This window comes from Nothobranchius furzeri, chromosome 13 (assembly GCF_043380555.1).
Source record: "Nothobranchius furzeri strain GRZ-AD chromosome 13, NfurGRZ-RIMD1, whole genome shotgun sequence".
Classification (NCBI taxonomy): domain Eukaryota; kingdom Metazoa; phylum Chordata; class Actinopteri; order Cyprinodontiformes; family Nothobranchiidae; genus Nothobranchius; species Nothobranchius furzeri.
In genome coordinates this window covers 43,883,426-43,902,810 of record NC_091753.1, presented here as the reverse complement: position 1 = coordinate 43,902,810, position 19,385 = coordinate 43,883,426, and the positions used below count along the sequence as shown (strand labels likewise).

Genomic DNA, 19,385 nt, shown 5'->3' with positions numbered 1-19,385 from the left:
GGATCTCGGGATTATCCAGTCAAACCTCTGAGGTGCAGCTTTGCTGGCTGCACAGCTAGTGCTGGAATCACAGAGGAAGGTCAAGTCTTGGACTATATCTCCCTAACCTTCTTTTCTCCTCCCTCCATCCCTGATACCGAGTAAAACCAACTGCTGAGAGAGACAGACTTGATTAACGATGCATTGACTTCCCCCATTGAGAAACGCAAGAAACTAGTGCATGCACGCCGTTTTAATGTTGGATTGCGTTCATGAGTTTTTTAAAATTAGATATTGTTAGGTTGGTCCATAGATCCTACGTACCAAGTTTTATGTGGGTTTGACATAGAAGTAGTAGAAGTAGAAGTAGTCTTTATCGAGATATAGTGAACATCCTAGTTATGCGAAAACGTGTGTAGCCAAAACAAGAGGGATGCAAAATCTTCCAAGGATCATGAAAATAAAGTTTGAGTGCGTGACTTATGGTTCGAGGGCAGCAGTAGCAGGTTGTCCAGTAATCGGAAGGTTGTAGGTTCGATCCCAGCTCCAACCAGAGAATGCTGCTGTTGTGTCTTTGGGCAAGACACTTAACCTGCCTTGCCTGCTGGTGGTAAGAGGGACTGGCAGTGTCTGTGTTTGGAGGTCTCGCTTCAGTCTGTGTGCCCCAGGGCAGCGGAGGCTACAATGTAGCTCATCATTACCAGCGTGTCAACGTGTGTGTGAATGAGTGAAGGACTGATGTGTTGTGAAGCGCCTTGGGGGGTTGTAGAACCCTGCGAAGGTGCTATACAAATAGAGGCCATTTTCCATTTAGGAAGTTATTAGCCAAAATGCATCAAATGTTGCAATAAAGCTGGGCGAAAAACCAACAATTTACCAATCCCAAAATGTTATGTTTTTATTCGTTTAGCAGACGCTTTTATCCAAAGCGACTTACAATTTATAACCTATAGGGCATATGTATGACTATATAGATCTCACATAAGAAGTGTGTAGTTTGGCTGCTCTTGAGCTACTGGCTGAATCCAACCCCCAGGTTACTATTTGGTAATCGCTGGTCTAGGGGAATCTTACCATCATTATAACGGTGGTGGAGCAATTATGCTGCCACAGCCCCATCTAGTGGACAAACAGTGGGGCAATTATCGTCCATTCATCGTTATCACAGTGAACTGATCAAAATATCATGACATTAATTTGAGGCCATATCGTGCAGCCCCTTAAAAATCTGAGGTATGCTTTTTTTAATCTGAGCAGCGATAGGGATTTTCTACCAGACTGCCTAGTCTAGTTTCTTGTTTCTTCTCATTCTTGTGCCCAAGTACCTTTACAGAGAATAATAAAGAATGAAAAAATGATAAATTTACAATAAAGTCCCATGCCTCTCGGGCTAGGAACCCTTACCCTTGGCAGTTTTACCAAAGCGTTTGTGCACTGGTGGGAAAACTGTTTTACATACTATGGCCACCAACCTTTTCAGGCATTCTGCAAACAGCACTTTGCTTAAAGCAAGTGAAAAGAGCTTTAAACAAACACACAGAACAATCCACACTCACCCCTCAGCCAAAGCCGTACACACAGACATATCCCCAGAGATAACCTGCTGTCTGCCTGTGGTCCTACAAATTTGTTTTCTAAAGAAATATTTTGTGATTTCATAAAAACACAGTTGTATACCGACAAATGGGCGACGTATTTATCAAAACAGGCTTTGAGAAAACACAAACTTTCTGACAGCTCATATAAAACCAGCAGGGGGAACTTTCAGAGAAAATTGTTGCGTCTGGATGAATGGAGGGGTATGCATGTATTTGTTCCCCATGCTGCTCGGCTTCACCATCACAAAGTTATAGACCTGATGACTGAACAGTTATAAACAATGTTTTCCCATTGTGGGCTATTAAGTACTTTCACAGTGGCAGTTTGGACTGAAGTGTCGAGCTAAAGGGTGCTTCAGCGGTTGTTATGGAGGATTTGTGAATGTTTGGTGCCCACGACTTCCCCTGCAGACAGACGCAGCGCCGAGTGGTAGCGCGGCGTCGGGTAATCTGATCATTTTTGACTCTTGTGATTGGCGCCAGGAAATATTCTTTTTCAGGGGAACAGATTAGGCTTAATTGTCACGCTGATGCAAGGAAACAGTTCGACAAAAAGAGAAGATTTAAAACTGAAATGTAGACTCTAGTGGAGCATTTGTTTAAAGGATCAAACTTTCTATAAAACTGTTGTTTAATTAGTAAAAAAAAAGTTATGTAATTCCTGATTCACACCGCAGGATACGCATGCAAATTTCTGATTATAATCGGCCTCTCTGAGTTGTTTTATGCAGGCTGAACATGAAAATAGTCTCCTACTCCCATCTCCTGCATTCTCTTCTGATAGAAAATAGACGATGAAACTCTAGGATTTAGATCTACGTTACACTGTCACTTAACATTCATGGACTCACCCATCTTGACTCGCTACAGGGAAGGTTGTTGTTGGTTTAGCGTCCAGGAAACAGCAGGGAACGTCTTGGCTAAAAAAAAGCTAACAGCATGAGCAACTCCACTGCATGGCAGAACTCAGAGTCAGAGTCAGTGGTAGAGTTGTGTTACTGTTCGCCAATTTGACGCAAGCTGTTCAGATATCAGAAAATAAGAATCTAAATCCTGCCATGTTCTGCCGCGTTCTCCTCCTGCTGACTTCTCCATCTGCAATCAGGTGCACCAGAGCTTTTTTCCCCCAGAGAAGGACTTGCAAGGCATTTTTTCCAACTAGAGAGCACTGCAAATGCATGAAAAATGTGAGCAAAGTTGACATTTAAGGATGTGCCTGATTACCACGATGACTCTAAAGATAATCTTATCAGATAATTCTTCCATGTGTGGTGTGTTAAGAGCACTCTGGTCTACTCGGAAGCTTGTCAAAACCACTCCAATCATAAATCGAGGAGGTCAAATGTGTTGGATTGTCTTGGTGTTTTCTGAGAACCACGTCACCTTTATTTTCTCGTAATTCTTTTCTCTGATGCAGAAAACGATCAAAAGTGCACTCGAAAATCCTACAAACGCATCTTAAACCTGCAGAGGAAACGTCTCTGCTGATCTGCCATGATAATTCTCTAAAATGTTTTCCTTGGAACATACATGTGAAATTGGGCCTTTATTCATGCAGACAATGTCCTTTTTAAATCATTTATTTGTTTAATATCATCTTCAACTTCCTGTTAGTTAAATCAAAGGTACTCAGCTGCAGGATTCTGGATAGTTTTCCCCATCAGGAAAAATCTGAGTCTGGTCTTAATTCAGATCTGAATCTAACCTTAAAAATACCCAGTGCTTTAAAATAAATCATCAAATTTGATAAATAAATAGAAATATGTATGAGAGACTTTCACAGATAGAGATATATCTATCATTATTGACTTAAATAAGTGTAAAGATGAAAGTCTGCTTATTCAAAGCACCGCCCAAATAATTAAATTAGAAACTGGATGACCTTTATGAAAATTAATTAAACTGAACTGTTTCCGTTTGTATGAAAATATAAATCCATAAGAAGAGAGTATTTAGTGATAAAAGAAAATGGGACTGTCTGCACATTCAGATGCTTTTATTTTCCAACAATCATGGCCGTTTATTCATTTATTGATAACTCTGCAGAGAATTATGAAAAGGAAAAATCAGCGAGTAGTGTTTGATTAAAAAAATTACGGTTTCATTTCTGTAACCAGAAAAATTGAGAAAAATCTGAAAAGAATTTATAATCCCCTAAACAGTAGTTGTGTCATGTCACTGAGCTGATCTGAAGCTTGGCTGCTTTATTTTTACAAACACAAAAGGCCTTTTTAAATAATACTTTTTCCTATTTGTATTTCATGTTTGATATTTCTTCATTTAATGTTGCTTTGAGAAATATGAATTTCACTCATGTTCATGAATCCAAGTACGTTCCTGTTAATATCATAAAACATTAATGGTGTAGTTCCCTTGTTTAACCGATAAATTTGCAGTGGTCTCTAGTAAGAGTGAATGCCTTGAAAGTCGTCCTTGGGGGAAACAAATACACTGGTGCACCACTTCTCAGACCTAAAAGTTGCCTAAATAACAGCTGAGTTTCAGACGGCAGGTTTTGGAGTCTAATTTCCTGATATTTGGACATCTCATCCCCGACTGGATAAAAGCAACATGACTCTACCACTGACTTTCAACGTGGATGTTTTATTTGCACAAATAACACAAGCCTGGAGGACCTTCTGCCGCGAGGTGAAGTTGCTAATGCTAACGGTTAGCTTAAACTAGCCGAGACGTCTGTTGCACTTTCCTGGATATTAAAACAACAACAGCGTCCCCCGTCATGAGTCCATATTGGTGAGTCCATGAATGCTAATTCACAGTGTGACACAGATCTGTGAGGATTTTCTAATCCTCGAGTTTCACTGTCTATTTTCTGTCAGAAGCTAATGCAGGAGATAGATGTAGGAGACTATTTCCAATTTGTTAAAAGAACCCTTAAAAATGTTAAATTTAGAAAAGGAAGTTGTTGTACCTGAATCCATTTGTCAGGAATGGCCATAGCCAGTCGATAATCAAAGCCAAGACCCCCCTCCTCTACTCTTCTGCAGAGGGCAGGCATTCCTGACACATCCTGCAGAGAAACCCAAACATGTCATATGACCAGGTTTTACATGCATGTGCACAGCTCTCCTACCTGGTCCACTGCTTCTGCTGTAAGCTTGACTTTTCTGCACCCCAAGACCCCCCCCAAAACACTGATCTTAACTCTTTTACACTGACTTTTAATTACATTGAAAACACAAGCCTAACAAGTGCTTTTAATTAGTTAAAGCTGAAGGCCGAGAGAAACCGTGTGATGCGGTGTGTTTTTACCTCCGCAACGGTGATGCAGTCGGGATAAAGAGTATGGAGAATGTGATTGGCAAGCATCAGGTACACCAAAGAGTCTTCATCCACCTGCAGGCCAAAGTATTCGCTGTAGTCCCCTGAGAAGCCTGTGCCTGAGGGTTAAACACCCACACAGAGAGCACTCATCATGCTTTCCACACAAACTCCCAAAATAATCAGTTTTTACTTCATCTTCCTGACAAATTTCAGCACTGCTCTTAACAGCTTGTATTGTGGTGATTGACAAGTTCAGAATTTAATTTAAGGGTCTAATGAAACGGCTTCACAAGACTTCTTTTTATCGGGATATTTGTTTTCTTTTAAGCTGAAAAATGCCAAATAGATGCTAAAAACTTCAGATCAGATCAAATCTGCTTTACAAACACTGTCCACATTCACCTTCAACCCTGAGGGGTCTGAGATGGAGAGCAGGCTTCGCTACAGTCACATAGAAACCTGACACACACACACACACACACACACACACACACACATCTTACCGATACCATGGTGATGGTACAGCATAGAGGTAACGCCGTCAAATCTGAAGCCATCAAAGCGGTACTCCTCCATCCACCAGCGAAGGTTTGACAGCAGGAAGCGCAGCACTTCCCAGCTAGCAAGACACACACACACACACACACACACACACACACACACACACACACACACACACACACACACACACACACACACACACACACACACACACACACACACACACACACACACACACACACACACACACACACACACACACACACACACACACACACACACACACACACACACACACACACACACACACACACACACACACACACACACACACACACACACACACACACACACACACACACACACACACACACACACACACACACACACACACACACACACAATTCAAGGTCAGATAAACAGGCTTTGAATTATTCACACATCTCATCATGCGCTTTAGTCGCCAGAGATTAATTTTCCCAATACAGGACATTCCCATATTGATAACTGAAGCTCCATTATGTCGGAGACGGCAGACGGAGCTTTTATTAACTAAACTAGAGGGGACAGTGTCTTTCACATATTAAGTTGTCATGATGAAAAATCTGTGGCTTAGGGTGCACAGTAAAGTTTCCAGATTTTCATCAGCTTCCTTGCATGACCACTGGGCAAGCAATCTGAATAGCAAAGACCATCCGTGTGAATTCGATTTGATGGGGTTTCCTATCCTCCACTTGTGTAAATCGAATGTTTCCTCTCCTGAGGATTACATAAATCACATACTTGCCTCTTGTTTTGGCTTCAACTTCTGTTTAATACGCTCCTGTGCATTCATGCAAGAAGGAAATACTAAGGCATAGTGTATCATAAACCAATAAAGTGTCTACATATGTAATGTAACATCGTCTTGCAGCCATGGAAGAGCCTTACAGCCTGCAGATGCTGCCCGACTCTGCTGGCTGGACCGTGTTGGTGGAGGCTGGAGAAGGTGGATTCCAGAAACGACTTCAATCCTCATTCCTGACTTAAACAGTCCTCTTTATAGTCACTCAAGGCAAAGTACACCATGCACCTCACTTCTTCCCATTTAGAGGAGTGTCGCCATGGAAACGTCAGCATCCCCCCCCCCCCCCCCCCCCCCAAAAAAAATAAAAGTAAAAAAGCACCTTAGGTCCCTTGTGTATAGACCAAGGGTAGCAAGGCCTGGTCGTTGAGTGCCATTATCCGGCATGTTTTGGTTGTTTCCCTGCTCCAACACACCTGATTTTAAGTGATTAACCGGCCGCTGCAGAGCTTCATTAGCTGTTGAACATGTAGTCATAGGAGAAGGGAAATAACAAAAACACGCTGAATAGAAGCATTCGGCCAGGTTTTCCTATCCCTGGTATAGACAGAGTGGACATTGTCCACGTCCTGACTCCTGTTGATCAAAGCTTGAGCTTGCTGCTGCCTGTATAATGACTCATTTCCCCTACAGGTTCAGCTGTAATTATTATTATAATGTCTGGGGGGTGGGGCAGGTGGGACTCTGAGCTCTACATCTCGACTGTGCAGAGTCTGGTTGCAAGAACAAAACATGGCAACTTCCGTGAACAGGATATGCTGGCTTGACTTTGCAAAAAATAAATAAGTAGAAGAGTACACTTTGTCCCCGTATACTTTAAGCTAATGGTACAATCCTAATGACAAAAAAATAATAAAGCTTTAAATGGCCTGTAGCGCCTGCTAGCATTATACAAACCCTGAGTTGCTCCAGCTACAGGGCGGGCACATAATTCCTCAGCCACATCGCCCTTTCATATTTGGAATGTTTGTATTCAAATCATTCATTAAACACCAACATGTACCTTTTTCTCTTCCATCAATGCTCTAATTTAACCAAACTTCACACTCAGGGTCAGTTCGCCTGAATGGTTGATCCCTTGATTCAAGATTAGTAAAGCAGTGAAAAGGGCACCATTTATCTTTTACCAACACTTCAGTAAACTTTCAAACCTCAAAACCCAGCTGGACATTATACAAATCTCCTTCTCAATGCTTCTGTGAAAAGTTCCACAGCTTTATCCAGAGCGCTCGATACTGAGGATTACCCCCCACCCACCCCCCGGCAGACGACGAAAATCTCAGATCCTTTAGTCCACAAAAGCCATGCCACACAAAAAATACATTTAAATGTTTCTCCCTCTGCACTCCATTCCTCAGGGATGACCGACACCAGCACTGTTTGACAGGTGTGAAGCTGCATGTTACATCTGCGCTGCCTACGTCCCTGGAGGAGGAGAACAAGGAAGCCCGGCATGATCTGATATAGCGGCCAGGCTGGGTGGTCACGCAGACCCCGTGATAAATAGATTAGGTCCTCCACTTCACTGCGCAGAGGCAACAAAGACTCGGACACAATGTATCCTCATGGGATGGCGATAATAGCCAGTGAGAGCCTGAGGCCCAAGATGAAACCATACTGCCACATTAGGACCCACAATGCCATTCATCATCAAGTCCAATTACAGTGAGAGGTAGATCTCCAAGCAACATGCAATACCTGCTTATCTATGCAGCTCAATACAATTATCATCTGGTCTGTGGTGCTGTTATAGAAGCAAATAGCAAATTATGGTATCCTCAGATTGAAGCTTTGCAATGACAAGAGGAATTTAGTTAGGGAGCGCTAACAGAGTTAGCTCTAATATAGGTGCTTGTAAAGTAAAATAACATAATCCGTCTTATGATGCCGATTTACCTGCAAACACATTTCTATGAGACAAGTCTGTTAATACGAAAACATCCTTATATGTAGCTCTTTTTCATAAAAGCTTGTTTTCTCCTAATGTTGACCTTGATGTCCACTACCCAATTAAATACATCAACTTCCTGTTTCTAGCTAGCTGAGCTAGCTTTCTGGTTATCAAAACATCTCAACGTGTTGGGTTTCTCCAAGTCAATTCTCCGTAAGGGAACGTGGTTACTTGTCACGATGAGCGAGAAAAAAGATTTAAGTCCTTGTTTTCACAACGTCACACGTAAGCAGCAGATAAGACCAAATAAATTCAAGAAGCTGACAGGTCCTTCCAAGGGAAGTGTGATGCTCAAACAACAATGTTCGACAGCCTGATGGATGGAGAACATCTATTGAACCAAATCAGGACAAACGAGCTGCCTTTTGTGACTCGTTTAAAAAGTTTTCTGCATCCAGCGGCATTAAAATCAGCCTGAAGTGCATTTATTTCACTGTTTTCCAAAAGTTACAGGGTTTTGCTATGTGATTCATCTTAACCTATTGTAATACTAATCTAGTGTCAAGAATTAAAATCGTAATCGTGCACCAAATTTAACAAATCATGCAAGGTTGACTGGACTATGGAAAGTGTTCTATATAAGCCCCCCTGAGGTGTCTGAAAAGATGTCCCTGCATTGCTGTTCTTTGGGTTTGTATATACGCGGGTTGTGTGGTGTTCTTTATGCCGTCTGCCAGCTACCTGCTTCTTCTTGGCATCCTGAAAGGGACACTCATGTCTGTGAGCTTGTTGGTTTGTTAAGCAACCTGCAATTAGCATCAATTTGTACTCGCTGCCTTTCAGATATCAACAGCAGCCTGTCGAGCTTACTGTGGGTCTGGTGTTTTTGCCAAAGAAAGATATTTTAATAAGACCGAGAGGGAAGATTCCTTCAATAATAGTTGCAGAGGTCATATATGGGGAAATATTATTTTCAGAAGTGTTCAGAAGAAGAACGGGTGTTTGCAACCCTAACTCTTACCCTTCAACAACAGCTCTTAAAGCTTTTATGGCAAATCTGCAAACAAGCTAGGTTTTGATCGCAAGCAGGGTGATGGAACACTCACCCCTCCCCTCAGGGATCTTCCTGAGACGAACCTGCTGGAACTGGAAACCCGCAACGCTGGAGGAAACTAGCTAGCGCTGAACACCAGTCGCCATTTTCAGACGGTGTTTTTCTTTTTGGGACTCTGGTAGTTTGTCCTAAGGTTGAAGTGGTAGCAGCCGGCTGCTTCCCCTTCTCTGATGTTATTGAGCGACGAACCTCTCACACCAGTGGTGTTCGGTTGCTAATTATGCAACTGCATAATGAATGAAGGGTCCAGGGAAGTGCGGTTCTGCGAGACTGACAACCAGATGGTCCAGTAATTGCTTTTGGTCCGAAACACGTTATTGGTGGAGGTTTTTAGACAAATGCGAGAGAAAAATTATATTAATTTTTTACTACCTTTACTATGTTAGAACTGTAAGAGGCATGAAATTTTTAACCCCTTACATTTCCAGGTTTAATGAATACAATGGGCTTTCGTCCCATGGGTGGGATGCTGGAATGCTAAGGGGTTAAGCTAAATTGTTTTCCAAATTAGCCATTTTTGCTTTATGTTTATGTTTATGTGCTTAGCAGACGCTTTTACCCAAAGCGACTTACAATTTTTTTTAACCTATAGGGCATGTTGTGATCTTTAATACCTTTGGCTAATTTTTTTAAGTTAATGAATATTCAAAAAAATAAACTCATGTTTAAATATAGATGTTCTAGAAAAATTGCAGGTTTAGGTAAAGACATAGGGATAGACATTAAAGACCCATGACATTATGACATTCAAAGCAACCGTAAGTGTTTTAGCTCTGTTAGTGTTTTTTATATTATTTTCCACTAGGGATGTCCATTATCATAAGCCTACCATTATTATCAGCTATTCAATTCAATTCAATGTTATTTATATAGCGCCAAATCACGACAAGAGTCGTCTCAAGACACTTCACATAATAAACATTCCAATTCTGGTCAGTTCATTAAGCCAATCAGAAGAAATGTTTCCTATATAAGGAACCCAGCAAATTGCATCAAGTCACTGACTAGTGTCAGTGACTTTACAGCAATCCTCATACTAAGCAAGCATTCAGCAACAGTGGAGAGGAAAACTCCCTTTTAACAGGAAGAAACCTCCAGAGGATCCTGGCTCAGTATAAGCAGCCATCCTCCACGACTCACTGGGGATCGAGAAGACAGAGCAGACACACACACACACACACGCACGCACGCACGCACACACACACACACACACACACACACACACATACATACATACATACATACATACATACACACACACACACATACATACACACATACATACATACACACAAAGACAAATTAATGTGTCTATAGTTATATTGTGATTTCTTAGTAAATATTCTATTTGGTGAGAGATAAACTTTATTGTATTTATCCTAGTGGATCTATAATTAAACGGATTCACATAATTTATTTGGTTAAAGAAAAGCTCTTTTGCACACTAAACTTCTTTTCTTTCTTCTTCTTCAGACGGTTTTAAATGGGCCACAGGGTTGGGGGTGGGGATGAGGTGGAGGTTATAGAACTCCATGTTCTTCCAGCACCTACTGGAGGCACAGCATGCAGCTCCAACCAGCCGCTGTAGCACACCTACTGCTAAGTTGAGCTCATTAGCTGAAGCCCACCAGAGGGGAAAAAGTGTTTCCACCATCCTGTGTGATTTGATGGTGCAGGGGAAATAAGTCGTAAGTGCTAAACACTGAAGTGACTGAAAGTGGAGTGAGCCAAAGTTTTACTACAGTCCAAAACTGGTAAAAAGTAGATTTTTGTTTCTTTAAAGAGGCATGTGTAGTTTTTACCATTAATCTCTGGAAAAATCCATCAAAATATTGTTGAAAATAAATTAAATGATGCCCAGTTGTTGAAAAATATTAACGACTATACTATTTGGTGGTGTAACTCCCCAATCCAACCCCATGAACATGTACATCATAGTGTTAGTATTTCAAAGAATAATAAGAACCTAAAAGTTTAAAAAAAAAATACCACTGGACTTTGATCAACTAGATTTTTTGGGGGTCGCTATATTACGCATCAATTACCTTAAACTATCATTTTGTTTAATTAAGTTCTCAAACCGGGAGGAGACCTAACGGTAGACCCAGGACACGGTGGAGGGACTATGTCTCTCACCTGGCCAGGGAACGCCTTGGGATTCCCCCGGAGGAGCTGACCCAAGTGGCTGGGGAGAGGGAAGTCTGGGCCTCTCGCCTTAGGATACTGCCCCCACGACCCGACTCCGGATAAGAGGTGAAAATGGATGGATGGATGGAAGTTCTCAAATGGTAAAATTACTTCTTGTAGCAATGTTAAACTGTGCTGGCAAGCAATCATCACAAAAAAAAAATAAATCAGTCATAAAATGAAAAACATTCACAGAAACTTCAATTTATTGACAAAAGTAAATATCATTCAGTAACATTTAAAAGCACACATCCTGAATAGTCTTGTCAAAGATGGAAATAGTGTGACTTGGTCCTCTAAAAGGGTTGATTTCTCAGCAGGAAGACACAAGGAAGAGTTAAAAAAAGAAAAAGTCCTTTCAAAAGGTTGGCCCTGGGCCTGTTTTTCCTATCTTAAGAATTCACACAAAGATTGATGAAAAACGGATGCAAATGATCCTGAGAGATGTGGGGGATTATAGGAAAAGCCCACATAAAGCTCCTCAGAACGCTCAGTACTCGCCACTCAAAGCACTGATCTGCAAAAAGGCTAAGCTTCTCCGGGTTGCCAGCCCCCTACGCAGAAAACTGAAGGCCTCATTCACTCAGACATCACTGTGTCAAGGTGACTTTGACGTCTTTGAAAGAAACGGCATCAAATGAACATTGAAGGTATCTACAACCACTTCAAATATCGCACTAAACTTTTGACTAGCAAATGGTTGAGATTTCTGATTTTCTGATCTTACAACAGACCAGAATAGCTTTGAAGTTTTTAGGAGACTCTTCTTGAACCTCGTCGATTTGTTAGAGCTTAGTTGTTAGTTGGGTCATCTAGCCGTACATCTCACCCGTTACCATTAATTCACTGTTACTTTCATACAAACCAAAAACTTCAAATTTCATCCCATGGACTTTCTTAAAATTCAGGACCATGGACAGCAAATGAAACAGAACAACTGGTGCATCGGTAATACGTGTCTTCAAACTGGCAAACAACTTATATTCTTGACTACTCAATGCAGGTTTATGTTTATATTTATGTTTAGGTGAACATGGCTGAAACCACTGCTGGAACTCCAGGTCTTATCTAAAAATATGTTTCTAATACAAACAGAGATTGTTATTTTTTTTTTTTTGCATGTAAAGAACCAGAAACCTGAAAAACAAACAGCCGCAAAAAGTTGCAGGACATTAATTTTTTTTGCCTTTCTGTTATGTTTATATATTCTATAATCAATCATTTCATCTGACTGAATAAAAGTCATAAATAAAGTCAGAATATTGCTTATATCCTGATAACATCACTTACAAGAAGAGATGGGCAACATGGCAAAAATTAGTTACGATTACTCCTGGTGAGTTTTTTGGGCACTTCCAACCAGGAGGAGAGCTAAAGGACCCAGGTCACTCTGGAAGGACTATGATTCCTGGCTGGCCTGAGAATGCCTTAGGATTCCCCCGGAGGAGATGACCCAAGTGGCTGGGAAAGGGAAGTCAGGGATTCTCTGCTGAAGCTGATAGCCCTGCTACCCCAGTCTGGATCAGTGAGAGATGATAGGCAGTTTTTTTTAACAGTGAAATCATGATTTTATCACAACTGTTTGTTGAATTTTATCATTTTTAATTTTTACTACCTATTGTGTCACTACTTCCTCACAAAAAAACATGAAAATAGCAGTAAACAGTCTTCATGCTAACACGTGCTAGTAATGCTAACGTGTCTTCTCTGCTTCGCCTAATCAACTCACTTTTATCTTAATAGTCTGAAGCTTAAAAAATCCGTCACCACAGTATTACTTTCCTTCTTTTGATGCATACACTAAAATGATCAGGCTCAGAGAGTGTTACACCTAAAACGGTCCTGGCAGAAACAAATTACTGTTATTAATCTAATAAATACACTGCAACTAAAACTGAAATCTCTGCTTTGGCAGATGGTCAAAACATTTAGATCATTTATGAATACTTTACTTACAAGTGCAATCATTTCCCAGAGAGTCGCATCTTCTGCAAAATTTAAAACATTATTTTCAAAACTGAAAATTACGGCACAATTACAGCTGATTAATATCAACCTTAGTTACGAAGTTTAAATACATTCCACCTTAAATTTGACCTTTGACAAGAAAACCTCACATGCATACACAACAGAAACACCTGCAAAAAAAAAAAATATATATATATACACACACACACACACACACACACACACACACACACACACACACACACACACATCTCTTTGCTTTACAGATGCAAACTAAACTATTCATCATTAGTGAGTATGAATCTATTGAAGCTTCATGAAAAGCTATCCCAATATGCCATTCAGAAACCAGTACACCTTACTTTAGGACAAATGCAGTTTTTTTAATCTAGGTTTAGATGTGTTTTGTTATTGTTGTTGGCGTTCAATCAGGTAAACAGAGATAAATGAAAAATGACCTTAGATAGTTACAATGCAGTCCAGCCCTTCTATTAACTTAGTATTCAGCATCTACAAAACTAATTCCAGCGTTTCTCTCGCCTGGAACCAGTGTTTGCCAAGCCAGACGCTCACATTGCCAACGTGTTTGAGCGGAGGCAATGCAAGTTAACAAATTGGATGGCAGGAATCTATCTAAACAGCATTCTCCCAGGACCGTGCTGAATGTTTTATGAGGAAAAGCTGAAGGGCAACAAAAAAAAAGGTGCCTTCTGATGAAGTTCTGGCTGTGAAAACACAGAAAAAGGCACCAACATGGGGAAAGGCATATAAGGTCGATAACTTGTATCAGTTGGTCTTTGTTAGCATTTAAGAACATCTTGGTCAGACTGTTAGAGCTGATAGAAAGGGTGTTAGAATAAAACCAATCTGTTTCAACAGCGGGTTCAGTTTGCCTCTGAGGTTCATTTCTGTCTAAAGGGAGTTACAGAAAGCTCAACACATGCAACATGTCCAAACATCCTGTGACAGGCTAAGAAGACAAATGAACTGGCTATGACACTGCAGTGGTCATTGGGGTTTTTACAAATGACTCCTCATATGCCTCCCTGTTGCAGCATATGTCTGTGCCATGTCTAATGAGTGCTTCTGATATTAAGACTGCTCAATAACTAATGAAAGAAGAACCTTGTTCTCTTATTACGGCCCATATGTCTGACACTAAGCATTGTATTATGTATTGGAAACTGCTGCACAGTGACACTTATGAAAAGCAAGTTCAAGAAGGCATTTGATAAACTCAACAGTGTCTGTTCCTCCCTAATTTGTGCCGAGATTCTTTTCTGGTTAAGGAAGCAAAAGAGACACCTAATTAACAGAGTCCATAACAACTCCAGTCAGTGGCTGTAGTTAAGACTGGAAGGACAGGCAATTGCTTGGTGCCCCAAGCAACAAGGTGGCTCCAGAGCCAGTACTGTTGGCAGTCTCACACTTATAATATATTATATATTTATATTATAAAATATATATATATATATATATATATATATACACATATATATACACATATACATATATATATATATATATATACATATACATATATACATATATATATATATATACATATATATACATATATATACATATATATATATATATATATATATATATATATATACATATATATATATATATATATATATATATATATATATATATATATATATATATATATATATATATATATACATACATACCCTAACCTAACCCACTAATTCAAGCTGGGGAGACAGTTTTGCTTTCAGATTAAGGTGTTAAAAGATGAACTCACAGCGAGGAGATACGTTTTGCTTTTGGTTCTACTACACCGACACTGGGGGGTGCCAATAGCAACCATAAACTGCCTAGTCTCCCTTTAAAAGTGAGATTCAGTGAGTAAAAACCTTTCACCCCCCTAACAGGGTCTCACACTATCCACACTTCCTGTTTGAAAAATGTGCCTGAAAGTGAGTGTGTAGTTTGTTTGTTTGTTTTTTGGCGATGGGGGCAGTCGATACCTAAATCGTAAGTACTTTTGTGTTGAAGTAAGACCTTACCAAGGGATGCCCATTAGGGTCAAAAAGCCCTGGGGAGTGCAAACTTTAACAAAATAACAAAGGCATCAGACTCCCTTTTATCACTGGCAACAAGTGAAGAGGTAAATGTATAAAACAACATTTAAGAATGACTAAAATGTTGTTACCGTTACAAATCAGTAAACATCTTTTGTCCTCATGGGCTCCCGTAGAAAGAAACATGGCATCTAATATGACGTCGCCCCGAGACCTAGGCCCATTCTCAATACTCGCACTTGCACCCTTGCGCCCTTCATTTGCGCGTTCCCGACCAGGGGTGCGAGTGCGTAGGATGTCCAGATTCTCAAATGCGGAAGTTGACCACGCCCCCATTGCACCCTTAATCTGCACTTCACCCAAGTCCGCAGCGATGTGGACCTCGGGCAAGTCATTGCTGTGGGAGACAAGGTTCAAGTTCCTTTTCTGAAAATATGTATTTTCTAATGAAATTAGTTCATTTTAGGATGATTATTTGATGCTCAGAATGTTTTAGAGAAAAGATCAATGAAGTTAAATTAATTTCAAATAATTGCTCTATTGTTTGAAAGTTGTTAATAAAGGTCTTAGAAAAAAGTTTGCAGCAACCAGCATCACGGCAAGCGTTGCAATCGATGAGGCAATGCTCCCTGTCTCAATTCTGTAATTATTTGCACAATTGTGTACTACGCACTCAAACCCTACTGCGCACTTTCTCCAAGTGCATTGTGCTGCAGGGCGCAGTGCGAGTATTGAGATTGGGCCTTAGACCCATTCCAATGAATTTTAGACCTGATGTTTATGGTTATATGTTATGAAGCCACCAATATTTTTCAACAACTGGGCATCATTTAATTCATTTTCAACAACATTTTGATGAAAATTTCCAGAAATGAATGATAAAAACTACACATTGTCTCTTTAAAACTGTTTTTATAAGAACATGATCACATTTAGTGAACACTTTAGAATAAATAATTCAAGGTGAATTTAAATTGAATTGCACACGTGCAAAAAAAAAACTAAAAAAAAAACTAAAAAGAAATTTGCAATTAACAGCCTATTCTGCGTATTTGCCATATTAGACTGACAGTTAACTGGACTTTCTGTGGGATTTTTTCTTTTTTCTTTTAATAGACAGTGAATGTGTCATCCTCATGATCCTATCAGGCTTTTGACCTTCAACGTATCGTTCAGTATCAGACTGTCTAGGAGAGTATACAGAGTGGGATGTCAGCTCCCATTTGGCCTCATTTATCAACCTGTTTAAATATTGCTCATTTTCATTTTACATCATGAACCGTACCAAAACCTCACAGCTCATTTATACATCTGATGCAACCAGGGTAGATTGTAAATGTCCTCCATGAGTTGAATACAATATGCAACATTAAATTGCTGCTCTTAATCCATCCAGCAAGAGCATAATTGAGGAGTCTAAATTGCAGCAATCAATGGACAGTTTCTTGTATTGTGCATAAAGGCTCAGAAAAAAGTCTACTTAAATACACAGAAAATCTTGCTTTATAAAGTGGAAGAAAATGGTAAAGGAAGCCGACTGCGCTGGTTAAATATAGAGCCCATAAACAGAATTGTGATTAAGGGAGTAATAGCATTTTAAGTCAGCTACAGAGCACTCTTTTAGGCAGAAAGGGCATATTTCTGTAGCATCTGCTACATTAGGTTATACTTGCGCTACTTTGTGAAAAATTATAAGTTGTGAAAGTTTTCTTTTTTTCCTTTTTTTATCCTAGTTAAAAAAATGTTTTTATTGCAATAATTAGAACTGATGCTAATCTCTTTGACAACCAATCAATTTCCCTCTGGGATTAATAAAGTATTTTTGAATTGAATTGAACAGAAATATTTAGAAGAAACATCTGAATACCATTAACCTGATAAATTAATGCAGAAATTGTGTATGATTTTTCAGAAATCCGTAAAAGTGACCAAGCTCAGTGCAATAGGAAACTGAGCGCTGACCAAAACTAACCAATAGTGTTAAACTACCGCTTAGCTCATTCGCGGGGGGTGGGGGGGTGCACGCTCTGTGCCGCAGCACTCTCCGTGAGAGCGGGGGGAGGAGGGGAGTTTGCACCTGTTCACTGACTGTGGGTACTTGACACTGGACTTCAGGCATTTGGGCATTTCCCTCTGCCCAGTCTTCCTCCAGACTCTGGCACCTTGATTTCCGAATGACATACAAAATTTGCTTTCATCTGAAAAAAGTACTTTGGACCACTGAGCAACAGTCCAGTGCTGCTTCTCTGTAGCCCAGGTCAGGCGCTTCTGCCACTGTTTCTGGTTCAAAAGTGGCTTGACCTGGAGAATGCGGCACCTGTAGCCCATTTCCTGCGCAGGCCTGTACACGGTGGCTCTGGATGTTTCTACTCCAGATTCAGTCCACTGCTTCCGCAGGTTCCCCCAAAGTCTGGAATCGGTCCTTCTCCACGATCTTCCTCAGGGTCCGGTCACCTCTTCCCATTGTGCAGCATTTTCTGCCACACTTTTTCCTTCTCACAGCCTTCCCACTGACGTGCCTTGATACAGCACTCTGGGAACAGCCTATTCATTCAGAAATTTCTTTGAGTCTTACCCTCCTTGCTTGAGGGTGTCATTGATGGCCTTCTGGCCAGCAGTCAGGTCGGCAGTCTTACCCATGATTGCGGTTTTGAGTAATGAACCAGGCTGGGAGTTTTTAAAAGCCTCAGGAATCTTTTGCAGGTGTCAAGAGTTCATTAGTTGATTCAGGTGATTAGGTTAATAGCTCGTTTAGAGAACCTTTTCATGATATGCTAATTTTTTGAGATAGGAATTTTGGGTTTTCATGAGCTGTATGCCAAAATCATCAATATTAGAAACAATAAAAGGCTTGAACTACTTCAGTTGTGTGTAATGAATCTAATATATATGAAAGTCTAATGTTTATCAGTACATTACAGACAATAATTAAATATCACAATATGCTATTTTTTTAGAAGGACCTGTATAATTACACACATAGGATGGCTTGCCAGGCAAATTAAACACTTTTAAATAGAAATTGGCTTTATTTTGAAGTTCTCCTGACATGCCAGTTTCCACCTGCTCCTGCACATCACCAAACGTGTACAATTAGAAAGCTAGCTGCAGCATGGCAAGCGAAGAAATTGTTTTTCCACTTGGAAATGATTGTGTTAAATTGTTTCTTAACGATAGATGGATCCTAAATTAAATACAATCAAAATGGTATTGTGAATTAATTTGAAATACTGGCAAACATCGAATCGCAGGACACTGTATCAATGTATCGCATCATGATCAAACTAGTGACTTACACCCTTTAGTAGCAGTCTGACATTCAACTATGAGTGCAGAAACAAGCCAACTTATTATTTGGACACTGACCTGTTTCCCTTTATTTTCTAGAATTTCTAAAGTAAAGCTAATTATTATTGGCACCTTATAATGTGAAAATTGTGCACAAGTCTATGTGACCGCTCAGGGTCAAACAGTGCAGCTTTGCACCATTTTGATTTTGCTATACACTCTATAAAATGACTGATATTTGTTTCATGTGGCTGAATATTCCCACAGTTCACCCTTTTCTTAACTCCTGGGAGATATTTCTAAAACAAAATATTCATAATGATCCATCAGTACTTTATGTGGATAGCAAAGTGGTTCTCTACAGTTATCAAGAGCTCTCATGTTGGTCATATTGGCCCTAAAAGGGCTCTGGGCAGGCAGATTGTTTCAAATTGTTTGAATTTATTGGTTATATAATGTAAGAGTTACTTAGTGAAAATGCAAGACATTAAGATTTACCCAGAGAGCATGCCTTTAACTTAGCCAAGTAAATTATTCCATAAAAATCCCATTTGATACAAATTAATAGCAAATCCTTTAGTGTAGAGCTGCAATTCTATATTGAAGTTCAACATATTCCGACTTAGATACAGTTAAATGATAACTAATCGAAAAGCATCAATAATCCTGATCACAGGAT

General features: G+C 40.0%; 1 protein-coding gene across 1 annotated transcript in view; it reads right to left on the bottom strand.

Moving 5' to 3' along the window:
* gbe1b (glucan (1,4-alpha-), branching enzyme 1b) overlaps positions 1 to 19,385 on the bottom strand; it is a 146,851-nt gene that overhangs the window by 90,258 nt on the left and 37,208 nt on the right. The window contains exons 8-10 of the mRNA XM_015951338.3: positions 5,366 to 5,481; positions 4,851 to 4,978; positions 4,510 to 4,608 (exon numbers count right to left, since the gene is read on the bottom strand). Of these exons, the coding sequence (XP_015806824.1) occupies positions 4,510 to 4,608; positions 4,851 to 4,978; positions 5,366 to 5,481 (343 nt within the window). The remainder of the gene's footprint in view (positions 1 to 4,509; positions 4,609 to 4,850; positions 4,979 to 5,365; positions 5,482 to 19,385) is intronic.